Here is a 16,358-nt window from a genome sequence, read left to right on the forward strand (position 1 = left end):
CCATGTCCATATTCCCTTGATTCTACCCCAGCGCTTCCTTCAGTGCCTGGCACATAGTAAACGCTTAACAGATATCTTTAAGAAAAGAAGAAGAAAGCCAACCAGCCCTCAGAGAGGAAGCCGAACCCTTCGGTCCGGACCCTGCCCTGGGTGAGGGCTTAATTTATACCTCCTGCTGGACCACCTGCAGCCCCTGACCCCTAAAAAAATTAGAACTCTGGGTGGGGGACCAAATTTTGTCCCCTGTCACTTTGGGCTGTAGCTGGTCTTAAAACTTAATCATAACAATAATAATGATAGTATTTTTTCAGTGCTTACTGTATGCAGAGCACTGTGCTAATTACTGGGAGGGAATTCACAGGTGAGAATTAGACATGGTCCCTGGCCCTTGTGGGTGTTCACAATCTCTGTATTTGTTAGGCACTTATTAGAGTGCCAAGCTTGATGGGGTTTAAAGAGGAATGGAAATGCAGAATGGCAGCTCTGCTCTCTGTTTGCCTTCAGGGTCAGGTAAGGGGCTTCAATTTTGGGGTGGATTTTTTTGTTTTTTTGCATTTAAGAGCTTAATATCTACCAGGCACTGTACTAAGTATGGGATTAGATACAAGTGTACCAGGTTGGACACAGTCCCTGTCCCACACAGGGCTCACAGTATTAATCATTTTACAGATGAGTTAACTGAGGCCCTGAGAAATGAAATGACTTGCTCAAAGTCACACAGCAGCTAAGCGGTGGAACTGGAATTAGAACCCAGGTCCTTCTGACTCCCAGGCCCATTCCCTCATGCCCCCCTCCCAGCTGTTCAATCAAACAGTAACATTTATTGAACCTTTACTGGGTACAAAGCACTGACTAAGCTCTCAACTGTAAGCTTGTTATAGGAAGGGAACATTTTTATCATCTCTACTTTATTCATTCATTCATTCAGTCATATTTATTGAGCACTTACTGTGTGCAGAACACTGTACTAAGCGTTTGGGAAAGTACAGTACAACAATAAACAGACACGTTCCCTCCCCACAGTGAGCTTACAGTCTAGAGGGGGAGAAGGACATTAATATAATATATTTATATATAAATAAATTGTAGTTATGCATATAAATGCTGTAGGGTTGGGACAGGGGAAGAACAAAGGGAGCAAACTCTCCCAAGCACTTAGTACAGTGTTCCGCACACCATAAACCCTCAATGAATCACTGATGATAAGCACTTACTCTCCCAATCGCTGTATGTTGCTTTCCCAAGTGCTGTATTGTACTCCCCCAAGCAATTAGTACAGTGCTTTGCACACTGTAAGAGCTCAATAAATACTGTTGAATGAATGAATGAAGTACAGTACAGCGGAGCAGGCAGAAGCGATCCTGGCCCTCAAAGAGCTTCCGTTCTAGTGGATAATAATAATAATAATGATGGTATTTGTTAAGCGCTTACTATGTGCCAAGCCAAGCTGGGGTAGATAAAAGGTAATCAGATTGTCCCACTTGGGGCTCACAGTTTGAATCCCCATTTTACAGATGAGGTAACTGAAGCGTGAAGAAGTTAAGTGACTTACCCGAAGTCACACAGCTGACAAGTGGCTGGAGTTGCTCTCTCCTTCCCTGCTAGTAACAGTGTCTTACCCCTTGTGCTTCCTCTTGCAGAACAGGGAAAGAATGATTCCCAAAAAGGCCAAGCCCAAAGGGAGAGGAAGTGCAAAGGCGCAGAATCCACACAGCTCCCATCGCCCCAGAGCAGTGTGGCTTAATGGATAGACCCCAGGCCTGGGAGTCAGAAGGACCTGGGTTCTAATCCAGGTTCTGCCACAAGTCTGCTGTGTGACCTTGGGCAAGTCACCTAACGTCTCTGAGCCTCAGTTACCTCATCTGTAAAACAGGAATAAGAGTGTGAGCCCCATGTTGGACAGCGACTGTGTCCAACCTGTATCTACTCCAGCACTTAGTACAGTGCCTCTCACATAGTAAGTGCTTAAGGAGTACCATAGTTATTATCAGTTCTTCTTATTATTATTACCAAGCACTCTATTAGCCGGGTTTTAGTCCTGAAGACCCTATCAGGTGAAGGTCAGGGGGTCGCTACCTTGCAGTCTGGCAGCCTGGACTCTGCCCCTCTCCCTGCAGCTCGGGACATCCAGAAGTGGGAGTACGTCCCCCTCGGTCCGTTCCTGGGAAAGAGCTTCGCCACCACCATCTCACCGTGGGTGGTACCCATGGAAGCCCTGGCGCCATTTGCAGTGCCCAACCCGGTCCAGGTCAGTAGTGGGGAACGGAGTGGGGCGGGCACTGGGACCTGCTGAGGATGCTTGGCAAAAAAAAGCCGGGGGTTGTGGGGCCCGTCGGTGGAAAAACCAGAAGATGTCTTTGCTGTCGACTCAATTCCCGAGCTGGGCATCCATTGCCCATCAGGGTTTTCATGTCAATGAGTACAGTTTGCCAAGCGTAGGGCAGTTGTGGGACTCTGGGAAGGGCAGCCCAGAAACCATCCGGCTAGGGGTGCCCAAGGAATCACTATAGCTTGGGCAACTGATGGTAAGCTCATTGTGGGCAGAAAATGTCACTGTTTATTGTTGCATTGTACTTTCCCAAGCACTTAATACAGTGCTCTGCACACAGTAAGAACTCCATTAATATGACTGAATGAATGAAGGAATAAATAATTGCAACCGGGACTCCAGGGCCTTCTCAATCGATCAGAGAAGCAGCATGGCCTAGTGGATAGAGCACGGGCCTGGGAGTCAGACCTGGGTTCTAATCCCAGCTCCACCACTTATCTGCTTTGTGACTTCACTTCTCTTTGCCTCAGTTACCTCATCTGTAAAATGGGATTAAGACTGTGAGGACAGGGGTGGTGTTTAAACTGATTAGCTTGTATCTACCCCAGCATTTAGAAAAGTGCCTGCCACGTAGTAAGTGCTGGACAAATGCCATAAAAAAAATAATGTCATATTTGAGTGTCTATCATGGGCAGAGCTTGAGAGAGAGTACAATAGAGGTAGAAGATGAAGTCATTCTTTCAATCATTCAATCATATTTATTTAGCGCTTACTGTGTACAGAGCACTGTACTAAACACTGGAGAGAGTAGAGTACAACAATCAACAGGCACATTCCCTGCCCACAATGAGCTGACATTCTAGGATCTTATATTCTAATGCGGAAGTCAGACAAACTTATTTACGGTTTGGAGGGAAAAGAGAAGAGAAGGATGTGTGAATAAAAAGTGCCTAAGTAGCAGGATGTGTAAATTGGTATATTCTTATGTACCATGGTGGCTTGTGAGTGCATATGTGCTGAGCAGGTAGTTGGGAATATGATCTGGGGAGAAGAAAAGAGCTGATTGAAAACTTTAAAGTCACTGTTTGATGCAAAGGTGAATGAATAACAGTTGGAGTTTTTAGAGGAGTGGGGAGATGTGAACTGAATGTTTTTTCAGAAGAATGATCCGGGCAGCAGAGTGAAGGCAGGCCTCGCAATTCAGTCTGTTGCAAGACTGAATTGGCTGGTTGGTTTTTCCTCTGCAGCATTTCCTGAATCCCTTCCTTCCTCTCCATCCTAACAGTCAGATGCTTTTCATTTCCCTGCTTGATGTCTGTTTCCTCACTCACTGGTCTCCCTGTCTTCAATCTCTCCCCTTTCCAGTCCATATTTTACTCCACTGCCTGGATAATTCTTTTCTTAAATGCCTCTCTGTATGTGTCTCTCCACTCCTCAAACACCTACAACCATTATCCATTCTTCTCTGTATCAAGCAGAAATTACTGATGAATGACTTCAAGGCTTTCCATTGGCTCTCTCCCTCTTGCTCTCACTCTTCATTTCTCTCGAGCTAACCCACTCACTGGGCCTTGTTCTCATTCTGCCGCCTCAAATCTTGCTTATGCCCTTCCTCTCTCCCCCTTCAAATTGGCCATGCTCTGTTTCCTCATCTTCACAGCCCTTTTGAAATCACATCGCCTCCAGGAAGCCTTCTCCTTTTCATTTTTTATCTCCCCAATTACCACCTCAGCACTTCTGCACTCATAATGGACTTCAGCCCCTCCAGTAATAATAATAATAATAATGAAAACTGCAGTATTTGTCTAGTGCTTACTGTGTGCCAGGCACTGTACTAAATGCTGGGGTGGAGACAAGAAATTGGATTGGACACAGTCCCTGCCCTACGAGGGGCTCACGGTCTCAGTCCCCATAATAATAATGGTATTTGCTAAGCTCTTACTGTATGCAAAGCACTGTTCTAAGTGCTGGGGGAATACAATGTGATCAGGTTGCCCCATGTGGGGCTCACAGTCTTAATCCCCATTTTATAGATGAGGGAACTGAAGCACAGAAAAGTGAAGTAACTTTCCTAAAATCACACAGCAGGCAAATGGCGGAGTTGGGATTAGAACCTTTTGACTCCCAGGCCCAGGCTTTATCCAAAGTACTTCTGTATATATTGTCTCATCCCTCTATGTAAGCAGTTATTCATCTCACTATCAATTTTTATTTTCTTCTCTGTAAATTATTTCATATCTGCCTCCCCATAGCCAGATTGTAAGTTCCTTGAAGGCAGCGATTGTGATTTCTCTGTTATACTCTCCCAAATGCTTTGCACTGTGCTCTGCACTTAGTTATATTTTATGTTATATATGTTATATATGTTATATATATATGTTATATATGTTTTTTTTTATTATATTCAAAAATGCTGTTGATTTGATTTTTTTAATGGTTTTTGTTAAGTGTTTACTATGTGCCAGGCACTGGGGTAGATAGTAGTTAATTAGGTTGGACTCAGTCCCCTTCCCACTTAGGTTAGGGCTCACAGGCTTATTCCCCATTTTACAGATGAGGTAACTGAGGCACGGAGAAGTGAAATGACTTGCCCGAGGTCACATAGCAGACAAGTGGCAGAACTGGGATTAAAACCCAGGTCCTTCTGATTTCCAGGCCCTTGCTCTAACCACTAGGCCAAGCGGATTCTCTGTTGATTTGAAAGGGAGCAGCACAGAGTGGTGAGAGCCAGGGCTAATGAGAAAAATTGTGGTATTTGTTAAGCGCTTACTATGTGCAAAGCACTGAACTTTCCCTTGGGTCAAGGGCAGTTAACAGGGTCATCCAGGTGTCCATAAGAGGAAGAGGGCATAGCAGTAAAAAGGAGAGAAATGATGAAGAGCCTTCATACCAGTGGTCAGTAGTTTCTGCCTGATGCCGAGGGAAATGGCGAGCCTTTGGAAGATTTTGAGGAGGGGAGAGGTGAGGCAGGAGGAGTCAGAGAGATCTTCTGGTGATGTCTGAGGGTCCCAATGACTGGCTCTCTAGACTGTAAGCTCATTGTGAGTAGGGACCATGTCTGTTATATTGTTCTATTGTACTCTCCCAAGGACTTAGTACAGTGCTCTGCACACAGTAAGTGCTAAGTAAGTACGATTGACTGTCTGCCTGACTGATTTTTCTCCTGGGGCCAGTTTGGGGTAGAGGGCTGGGGAGAGTCTTCTCTGGAGCTGAACTCAGGACCAGTGTGGAGAGAGTCTGGTCTTCCAACTCCTGTCATATTTGCCCTGTGGTGTGTTTTGTGCTCCTGCAGGATCCCAAACCTCTCCCTTACCTCTGCCATGAGGATCCTTACACGTTCGACATCAAACTCTTCGTGGCTGTGAAAGGTAGAGTACAATGAGCCCGTAGGTGGGGGTCCGGGACCACCAGGCAGAGTCTGATCTCGGAGGACGGCAGTAGGGCTGAAACGATGATTTGTCGGATGCTGTTGTTCCCCGGCCTGGCCATAGCGTGAATGTGGACCATGGACCGGTCAGATGCCTCCTGACATTCCCTTGGCAATGGGGGCCATGCGGGATCTTGGGTGATTGGTAGGCCAGAGGATGGCGGGCCAGTTGGTCCCTACCCCGCTCGAGATGATGGCACTGGGCAGAGTGAGCTTGGCTGCTCTGGGTGTCCTGCCTTGGCAGGGGAGGGAGGAGAAGAGGGAGCCCAGACATTGCAGGGAGGAGAGCCAGGATTGGCTAGCGAAGGAAAACGTTCTGCCTCTCCCCTCCCTGCTCTGCTCTCTGCCCCTCCACCGTATTTGCTCCCTTGGCGTCCCCTTCACCTCCCTCCCCTCCCCGCCCTGTTGCTCTTCTCTCCCACGGTGAAACTGAGTTCTTCCAGGGGCTTGGGAGCCCCGAGGGGCTGCCGCTGGCCTGGGGGAGCAGGCGTGCCACAGAACCTCCACCCACAATCTTCTGGTGGTCCCCCGTCTGTAGGCGAGGCACCCCCCTCCATCTACCTGGCCTGGGTGGGCCACCTTAGTCTGGTTGCCCTAAGGCGGTGGTGGAGCCCAAGACCATCATCCTCTGTGGCTGGAGCATCTCAAACCTCCAAAGCCTTTGAAATTTGGGGGAAATGAGCTCTGCTCCTGCCCGTCTTCGTCACGATGTTCAACCAGCTTCCTTTCATTCAGTCGTATTTATTAAGGACTTAATGTGTGCAGAGCACTAGCCCTAGTAGCTAGGAGAGTACAATAAAACAATAAACAGACTCATTCCTTGCCCACAAAGAGCTTATGAGCTTCCTGCCCTTTGTCCTCTAGCCTGTAAGCTCCTTGTGGTCAGGGAATGTGTCTGTTTATTGTTCTAATGTACTTTCTCAAGCACTTATTACACTGCTCTGCACACGGAAAGTGCTTAATAAATACGATTGACTGACTGACTAAGGGAGCTGGGAGGGCCTGAGCGGGGACTGGTTGAGCCTTCTGTCAGCCGGCCAGTTCTGCCAGAAGCGAGGCAGGCCCCTGAATGCTTCCTTTTCGCCAGGTGAAGGGATGAGCCAACCAGCCACCATATGCAAGTCAAATTTCAAGGTAAGGTAAGAGGGAGGACAAGGGAGGGATTTTCAGCAGGAGGACCCTTCTCCCTGGTGGGAGGGGGGTCAGCACCAATGAGAGCGGCTCAGGTTTAGTGGAAGTGGGTCTGCTGTGGATAGCACCCCCTGACCCAGCCTCTATCCCCTTAAAGAGAGACTCACCCTCCAAACCCCTAGCAGGGTGAGACCGGGGCTGAGAACAGAGCCAGACCCTGGGGTGATTCAGGTCAGGCTTAAACTCCCTCTCCACCAGGAATCTTCAAGTAGGTGAGCTTTTGGACCTAGCCTGACCGCTCCTGTAGAACCTCCCTCTTTCGGTTCTGCTGCTCTGCTCGCTGAGCCAGCAGATGCCCCGGTCACTTGGCCCCAGGGTCGTGGTCAAGCTGGTGCCTGGCCATTGCATCTCTCCCAAGGCCCCTCCCCGACTCCTTCCCCTGGCATCATGATGCCTCTTGATCCCCTCAGCCCTCCACCCCTCCCCACTGCCCCAGAGAGGGCCCTGGCAAATGCGGAACTGTGTTGGGGGAAGGGAGGATCACAGCTGCTAAGTCCAACGTGTCTAGGGGGCCAGCGTGGGGCAGGGGTCAATCCTTCTGTCTCCCCCAGCACATGTACTGGACGATGAAGCAGCAGCTCACGCATCACACAGTCAACGGCTGTAATCTCCAGCCCGGGGACCTGCTGGCATCTGGGACCATCAGTGGGCCTGTGAGTAGTCCCTGGCCTTCTGGGCACTTGTCAATCAGTCTAGGAAGGAATGGGGTTGGACAGACCTGGGCCCGAGTCAACCCTCCCAGCCCAGCTGCCCCACTTCCTCTCCCTCCCTTTCTCGCCCTCTATCAACCTGATGTTTAGCCCCGTGCCACTTCCTCCCCTCACTCCCCGCCGCCACAGCCTCGGCCAACTGTTTCCTGTAGAACCCTGACTCTTGTGGAATCCCTACTCCATCATGGGGAAGTTTTCCTTCATCCTTGACCTGTTCCTGACCCACTCACTGTCCTCCTTGCCACCGCTGAAACTTGGCTTTTCCCAGATGACACTGAATCCCCTGTTGCTCTTTTCTGGGGTGGGGGCGTGTGGGGGCGGGGGAGTTTATCTACTCCTAGACTCAGTGGGAAAGGAGCGAGGAGTAGGCTTTCCTCTTACTCCCGTCTGCTGATTTTGCACCATTCCACCTCCCCCATGCTGCTCTTTCCCTTCCTTTGAAGCCCATATCATCCATTCTGCCACCCACTCCAGATACTAGTCATGATCATCTACCACCCCCCAGGCTCCACCTCTAGCTCTCCGAACCATTTTGATCCCTTTCTCACATTTCTTCTCTCTTCCTCCATCGCTACATTGAAGCTTGAGGACTTCAATATCCACATAGATGTTCCTGAAGACCCTTCCTCTGCCCTCTTTCTAACACTACTCAACTCCATTGACATTCTGCTCCACCCCACCTCACCCACTCACCAACCTGGACACCCACTTGATCTCATCATCTCTAGCCACTGTACAATCTCTATCCTCACCAACTCTGAAATCCCACAATCCGACCACAATCATATTAGTCCGTGAGCCCCATGCAGGACAGGAACTGTGTCTGACCTAATCAACTCATTCCTACCCCAGTGCTTAGAACAGTGTCTGACATGTGGTGAGTGCTTAACAAACACCAGAATAAAACCTCCTCCCTGTTTTCTCTCCTGAAAAACACCCTCCACACAAATCCGCCCGGTTCCCTCCCAGAGACCTCTGATCTTTTGACCCCATCCAATTTTCTCAAGTCACGATGCCCCATTTAGCCTCCCTACCCAAACTACCGTACCTTGACGTCCAAATTCAACTCCCTCACTCCCCTATCCCTTCACCAATCTCGTACCACTCACCCATCACCCTAGATCACACCACACTTTTCTACCTTTACACTTGTGCACAAACTAGATATCAGGCCGACTCATCCTCCTCAAATTCATTCTTGCATACTTTAACTCTCCTCTCTCCTCTGCTCGGCAAAATTATTTCTCCATCCTTATTGATGCCCATGTCCATTACCCTCACCAGTTATTTCAGACATTTAACTCCCTCTCAAACCTCCTGCCCACCCCAGCTCCCCCATCACTTGCTCCTACTAACTTGGTTACATACATTTTTGAGAAAAGTGACACTATCAGGCGTGCTCTGCCTCAGCTCTCCCCTGCTTCTCTCCAGCCTCTCCCTACTCCTGCCCCTTCTTCAACTCTTTTATCCTTCCCAGGAATATCTCAAGAGGAGATCTCCTGCCTTCTCTCAATATCCACCCCCTCCATAATCCATTCCTTCTCACCTTCTCAAATCACTTGCCCCCTCCCTTCTCTCCCTGAATGCCATATTAAACTGTTCAGTTTCTAATGGATTTTCCCCCACTGATTTTAAGCATACTCATGTCTCTCTATCCTTAGAAAACAACCCCTCCCTTGACCCCATGGCTCTGTCCTGTTACCGCCCCATCTCCCACTTATCAATCCTCTCCAGACTCCTTGAGTGAGTTACCTGTACCTGCTCTCTCCAGTTCCCCTCCTCCAATTCTCTCTTTAACCCCTTCTAATCTGGCTTCTTCGCACTTTACTCTTCTCTCTCTAAAAGGTCACCAGTGATCTTCCAGCGGTCTCTACTACATCCTAATCGTCCTTGACCTCTCAGTGTCTTCATCACCGTCGACCACCTCCCTTGACTGGAAACTTCCAAACTCGGCTTCACTGACACTGTCCTGTCCTGATTCTCCTCCCACCTGTTGGGGTCACACCTTCTTAATCTGCTTCACCACCTCCTTCTCCTCTGCCTCCCACCCTCTAACTGTGGGAGTCCCTCAAGGTTCAGTTCTGGGTCCCCTTCTATTCTCCATCTACACCCACTCCCTTGGAGAACTCATTCGCTCCCAAAAATTTTATGCAGACTATCCCCAAATCTCCATCTCTAGCCTCCTCTGTAGCCTCAAGTTTCCTCCTGACTTCAGGATATCTCTACTTAAATGTTCCACTGACACCTCAAACTTAACATGTCTAAAACAGAACTCATCTTCTCGCCCAAACCCTGTCCTCCCCCGGACTTTCCTATCACCCCCATCCTTCCTGTCTCACAAGCTCGTAACCTTGGCATTATCCCCAACTCATCTCTGTCATTCAACCCACATATTTACTCTGTCACTAAATCCTGTCTGTTCAACTTTCACAGCATCACTAAAATCTGCCCATCCCTCTCCATCCAAACTGCTCCCACGTTAATCCAAGCACTCATTCTATCCTACCTTGATTAGTAGATAAGCCTCCTTGCTGACCTCACTACCTCACATCTCTTCCCCATTCCAGTTCTTACTTAACTCTGATGCCCAGATCAATTTTTACCAAAATGTTCAGTCCATGTTTCCCAACTCCTCAGGAACCTCCAGTAGTTTCTCATGCACCTCCACATCAAAGAGCAACTCCTCACTGTCGGCTTTAAATAATAATAATGTTGGCATTTGTTAAGCGCTTACTATGTGCAGAGGACTGTTCTAAGCACTGAGGTAGATACAGGGTAATTGGGTTGTCCCACGTGAGGCTCACAGTTAATCCCCATTTTACAGATGAGGTAAATGAGGCACAGAGAAGTTAAGTGACTTGCCCAAAATCACACAGCTGACAAGTGGCAGAGCTGGGATTCGAACTCATGATCTCTGACTCCCAAGCCTGGGCTCTTTACCAACCCGTTTTGCTTGTATCCACCCCAGTGCTTAGAACAGTGCCTAGTACTTCGTAAGCGCTTCACAAATACCCTAATTATTATTACCCTCCTGAGGAGAGACGTTTCCAGCCACAGCGTGGGGTTGGCCTGTGAGGAGGAGGCAGCGGGGCTGGGCAGACCGGTGGGTGGTGAAGGTGCATGGCAGAAATCAGTCAGTCCTTCAGTGATATTTACTGAGTACTTCCTGTGTGCCAAGCACTGTACTAAGCACTTGGAATGTTGGTAGACATGGTCCCCCCAGGGTTACCCTCCACAGCCTGGTAGATGGGGCAGGACAGCAAGAGCCATGCCAGGCCATTACTGCTACCCACCCCATATCCCGCCTGGCATGATGATTATGGTATTTGTTAGGTGCTTATTAGGTGCGAGGCCCTGTACTAAGTTCTGGGGTGAATACAAGCAAATCGGGTTGGACACAGTCCCTCTCCCACTTGGGGCTCACAGTCTCAATCCCCATTTTACAGATGAGGAATTGAGGCCCAGAGAAGTGAAGTGACTTGCCCAGGGTCACACAGCAGACAAGTGGCAAAGCTGGGATTAGAACCCATGACCTTCTGACTTCCAGGCCCAGAGCCATGCTCCATCCACTATGCCATGCTGCTTCTAGGGGTGGCAGGGTGGGGTAAAAATGCAGATAGGGTAGCAGACAAATTGGGCTCTGATCCCAGCTCCGCTACTCACCTGCTGGGTGACCTTGCGTATGTCACTCAAGATCTCTAGTCCTCAATCTCCTCTTCTGTAAAATGGGGATTCAGTCCCTCTTCATCATAGTAATCATCAGTGGTATTTATTGAGTGCTTACTATGTGCAGAACACTGTACTAAGCACTTGGGAGAGTACAGTACAAGCGAGTCAGTAGCTCATTTCCTGTCAACAGTCAGTCAGTCATATTTATTGAGCATTTACCATTTGTGAAGTGCTTGGGAAAGTACAACATGCTTACAATCTGGGCAGGGCCAGGCATTGATATACTCATAATAATAATAATATGTTAATGTTTGTTACCCCCTTTAGACTATTAGCATGTTAGGGGCAGTGAATGAATCTGCTAATTCGGGTGGACTGTACTCTCTCAAGCACTTAGTACGAAGTGCTCAATAAATACAATTGATTGATTGATGAATACATACTTTATAAACTGAAACTTATAGATTCTCCCTCCTATTGTGAGCCCTTATGTGGGTTGGAGACTGTGTCTGACCTGATTATCTAGAATTTATCCCAGCATTTGTACTGTGCTGGACGTATAGAAAATAATTAATAAATGCCACTTTGATTATTATTATTAGCACTCAAGGTATTTTGGGACCAGCTGGCATCTCCCAAGCTTTTTTTTTTTTAATGGTATTTGTTAAGGGCTTACTGTGTTCTAGACACCGAACTAAGCCCTGGGTAGTTACAAACAAATCGGGTTGGACACATGGAGCTCACAGCCTCAATCCCAATTTTCCAGATGAGGTAACTGAGGCCCAGAGAAGTGAAGTGAGTTACCCAGGGTCTCTCAGCAGACAAATGGCAGAGTCAGGATTAGAAGCCAGGTCCTTCTGACTCCCAGGTCAGGGCTCTAGCCACTAGGCCACGCTGTTCCACGTCCCCGGAGGTGCCCTCGGTGGTTGGGCCGAGACTGGGCATCCCCCACTCCTGACTTGGGTCCCGAGAGCCACCTGTGCTCACGGTGGGGGTGGGGAACGGCGATGTTGGCAAGCAGGCAGACTGGCAAAAACCCATCCATTGTTACGTGTGTTTGCAGGATCCCAGCAGCTTCGGCTCCCTGCTGGAGCTCTCGTGGAGAGGGAACAAAGTCATCGAGCTGGGGCCAGGGCAGTCGCGCAAGTTTCTGCAGGATGGAGATGAGGTCATCATAACTGGTAAGCGCTCCCCACCCTAGCTGACCACGGCATCCCGGCCACCTATCCCAGTATGATCCTCATGGTGGCGGCTTGGCCGAGCTTGGCTTGTACCTCCCCGTTTTTTTATGGCACTTAACAATAATAATAATAACAATTATGCTATTTAAGTGCTTACTAGTGCCAGGCACTGTACTAAGTGTTGGGGCAGAATAATAATAATAATAATTATGGTATTTTTTAAGCACTTACTATGTGCCAAGCACTGTTCTAAGCCCTGGGGGCAGATACAAGGTAATCAGGTTGTCCCACATGGGGCTCACAGTCTAAATACCCATTTTTACCGATGAGGTAACTGAGGCCCAGAGAAGTTAAGTGACTTGCTCAAGGTGTCACACAGCAGACAAGTGGCAGAGCCGGATTAGAACCTGCGTCCTCTTACTCCCAAGCCCAGTCTCTTGTCACTAAGCCACGCTCCTTCTCTAAGAAACAAGCTTCTCAGAAACAGGCAAATCGGGTTGGACTCAGTCCCTGTCCCACATGGGGCTCATAGTCTCAATCCCCATTTTCTAGATGTGGTAACTGAAGCCCAGAAAAGTGACCTTACTTGCCCAAGGCCACATAGCAGATGAGTGGCGGAGCAGGGACTAGAATCCAGGTCCTCCTGACTCCCGGACTCGTGCTATGTCCACCACGGTACTTCTCACGCTGCCTTTTTTCTGTACTTCCCTCCTTAGGTCACTGCGAAGGGAACGGTTACCGGATCGGCTTTGGCCAGTGCTCCGGACGCGTGGTCCCTGCCAGATCAGTGGAATGAAGCAGGCTGCTGGGAAAATCCATCCAGAGGAGGAAGAGGATGGACCCAGGTCCAGCTGACAGTGCCATCTGCAGCCAGAGCAGCTCCGGGGGGTTGGCCAGTGAAAGTCAACTGGTTTTCTCTGATGGTAATAATAATAATAATAATAATAATAACTGTGGTATTTATTAAGCACTTTGTGCCAGGTACTGTATTAAGCGCAGGGGCGGATACAAGCAAATCAGGTCTGACACAGTCCCTGTCCCACATGGGGCTCACAGTCTTAATCCCCATTTTACAGATGAGAGAACTGAGGCCCAGAGAAGTGAAGTGACTTGCCCAAAGTCCCAAAGCAGACAAGTGGTGGAGCCAGGATTAGAATTCGGGTCCTCTGACGCCCAGGCTGTATCCATTAGGCCACACTGCTTCTCATCCCTGTTATCAAATCCAGCCCCTTCCCCCAGAATAGCATCCTCTGGCCCCTCGCTCCACACTCAAAGCATCTTCCTGTTTTGTCATCGCCTGTCTTTTCCTCTCGCTCCCCGGAAGGTGGGTGGAAGGACCTCAGAGAGGCTTGGGTTCCCTTCCTCCCACAAAAAATGGTGGCTAACTAACTAGGCACTAGGCCCCGGTGTAGACACAGGGTAATCAGCATCCCACACGGGGCTCACAGTCCAAGGGAGAGGCGAACAGGCATCAAATCCCCATTTAACGGATTTGGAAACTGAGGCATGGGTTAAGTGACTTGCCCTAGGTTAAACAGCAGCAAATGGAGAGCACCTCTCCCCCCTAATTCTGTGATGTGACTAGTAGCTGATAGTTCCACATTCTGTCCCGAAGGGGTGGGGTGATTTTCACGCTTGGTCCCACCTACATTTTTTAATGGCATTTGTTAAGTGTTTATTACATGCCAGGCACTATTCTAAGCGCTGGAGTAGGTACAAGTCAATCGGGTTGGACACAGTCCCTGTCCCACATGGGGTTCACACTGTTAATCCCCGTTTTTATAGGTGAGGTAATTGAGGCTCAGAGAAGTGAGGTGACTTATGCAAGGTCACACAGCAGACGTGGCAGAGTCAGGATTAGAAGCCAGGTCCTTCTGACTCCCAGGCCCGGGCTCTAGCCACTAAGCCACACTGAGGCTAGTCCAGCATGTATAACACTGGCTAATGGGAGGACGTGAATGACACTAGCCAATCAACGAGTCCCTGGCCAGCACTCCGCGGAGATGGATTCTCCCTCCTTGAAGTGGCGACTTGCCTACTGATTGGTATCTTAACGGGTAAGTCTCTTTTGTTTAGCGATCGGTCCGATGGGGCGGTGGAGATGACCCCCATCTTATCCCCCGTGGGTGTTCCTTCCCAGCTCTCTGGAATATGCGGCATCTGGAGGGCTGGGCCAGGCTGGGTCAGAAGGGCTCTCCTTTTCTCTAGCCTAAGGATGGCCACTGGAGTTCATCCGAGGAGGGGAGGAAGGTGGGTGCTGAGAACCACCAGGTTTTAGACTCCCGTAATTGCAGGCAAATTTGGGCCGAATCCTTATCCTCATACCACCAGTGTTTGTGGTGCCTTAGAGGCGGGTGGACTAACGGGATCCATTCCCACAAGAACCTGTGCAGCCTGAAATCCCAGCGGGATCCAAAGGAATTAGGTTGGGTCCACGGCGATGTGAGGCACGGTAAGCCGCTGGAAGGAGTTTCGGGGATACCGGCGCGCGGTCCATCCCTAACCAAGAGGATACGGAGTGAGGGAGGGCCACCAGCTCACGCCGCCTCTGAACGACCTCTTGTCACCACCAGAGATGGATCTGGACCGAACGTGCTGTAGGGATGACCCAGGGTGATGCTCCTCGGCTCAGGGACCAATATTTTGACTAAGCCAGATCTTGATCCAGCCACAATCCCTGCCGCAATTCCCCACCAAACTGAACTGCGTAGACTCCCCTGGGCTCCAGTCCGGGAGAGATGGAAAGAATGGCGGAGGAAATGACAGGCCTCATTTACAAGTTAAGCCGTTTATTGATTAGACCATACATCTGCTGTTGGGTGAAATGGAGAGATTCTCAGAGCAGTGCTCCCTGCCAAAGGTGGCCGATGGCAATGAGAACGGCCACCCTGCAGGGCACTGGGGACGAACGTCAGAGGTGACTGGCCAGTCTCCGGCCAGGGAGGGTGGGCGAACGAGCTGCCCCATAGCGGATGGACACTCCACCGCCGGCATGGGGACTGGGGCTATAAGGGGTAAAACGGGGAAGGAGATGAAGACAGAATTCACCCATTCCGTGTCACTGTCTTCCACCACTCTCCCATGAGGAGAACAATAATCATAATAATGATGTTTGTTAAATGCTTCCTGTGTGCCAGGCACTGTACTAAGTGCTGGAGTAGATATGAGATAATCAGCTTGGACACAGTTCCCGTCTCACGGGGAGCTCACGGTCTAAGGAGGAAGGAGGAGCAATAGCGATCTCGAAACCGACTCATCCGGTGGTATTGGTTAAGTACTTACTATATGTCAGGCCCCGTTCTAAGTGCTGGGCGAGATACAAACTAATCAGGTTGGACACAGTCCCTGTCCCACGAAGGGCTCACAGTCTTCATCCCCATGTTACAGATGAGATAACTGAAGCACATAGAAGTTGAGGGGCCTACCCAAGGTCACACAGTAGACAAGTGGTGGAGGTGGGATTAGAACCCACGTCCTTCTGATTCCCAGGCCGTGCGTGGAGCAGGTGGTGGGAAGGGGTTGGGACAGCCAGAAAGAGCTGGGACCAACCAGAGGCTCAGGAAACTCGGGAAAATGACGCCAGCATCAGCCGGTTGGCAGCTGCTGCCTGCATAGGGGAACGAGGAGAAGAAAGAGGATCTGCTCTTCTACTCTGGGCAGAAGTGGGTCCCAGCCTATTATCATTATTATTATTGTTATTATTATGTGCTTTCTAAGTACCAGGCACTGTACTAAGCGCTGGGGTGGGCACAAGCAAATCGGGCTGGACATAGTCCCTGTCCCACGTGGGGCTTACAGTCTTCTTCCCCATTTTACAAATGAGATAACAGACCCAGAGAAGCAAAGTGAAACCACCAAGTTCCCACAACAGACAAGTGGAGAAGCGGGGATTAGAACCCAGGTCCCTTTGA

The 16,358-nt window shown here is 49.5% G+C and overlaps 1 protein-coding gene across 1 annotated transcript in view; it reads left to right on the forward strand.

Moving 5' to 3' along the window:
• FAH (fumarylacetoacetate hydrolase) overlaps positions 1-13,398 on the forward strand; it is a 44,937-nt gene extending 31,539 nt beyond the window's left edge. Inside the window, exons 9-14 of the mRNA XM_029066356.2 lie at positions 2,118-2,248; positions 5,562-5,637; positions 6,784-6,830; positions 7,439-7,540; positions 12,330-12,447; positions 13,164-13,398. Of these exons, the coding sequence (XP_028922189.1) occupies positions 2,118-2,248; positions 5,562-5,637; positions 6,784-6,830; positions 7,439-7,540; positions 12,330-12,447; positions 13,164-13,243 (554 nt within the window). The 3' untranslated portion in view covers positions 13,244-13,398. The remainder of the gene's footprint in view (positions 1-2,117; positions 2,249-5,561; positions 5,638-6,783; positions 6,831-7,438; positions 7,541-12,329; positions 12,448-13,163) is intronic.
• The last annotated feature ends 2,960 nt before the right edge of the window (positions 13,399-16,358 follow it).

Source organism: Ornithorhynchus anatinus, chromosome 5, assembly GCF_004115215.2.
Source record: "Ornithorhynchus anatinus isolate Pmale09 chromosome 5, mOrnAna1.pri.v4, whole genome shotgun sequence".
NCBI classification, from domain to species: domain Eukaryota; kingdom Metazoa; phylum Chordata; class Mammalia; order Monotremata; family Ornithorhynchidae; genus Ornithorhynchus; species Ornithorhynchus anatinus.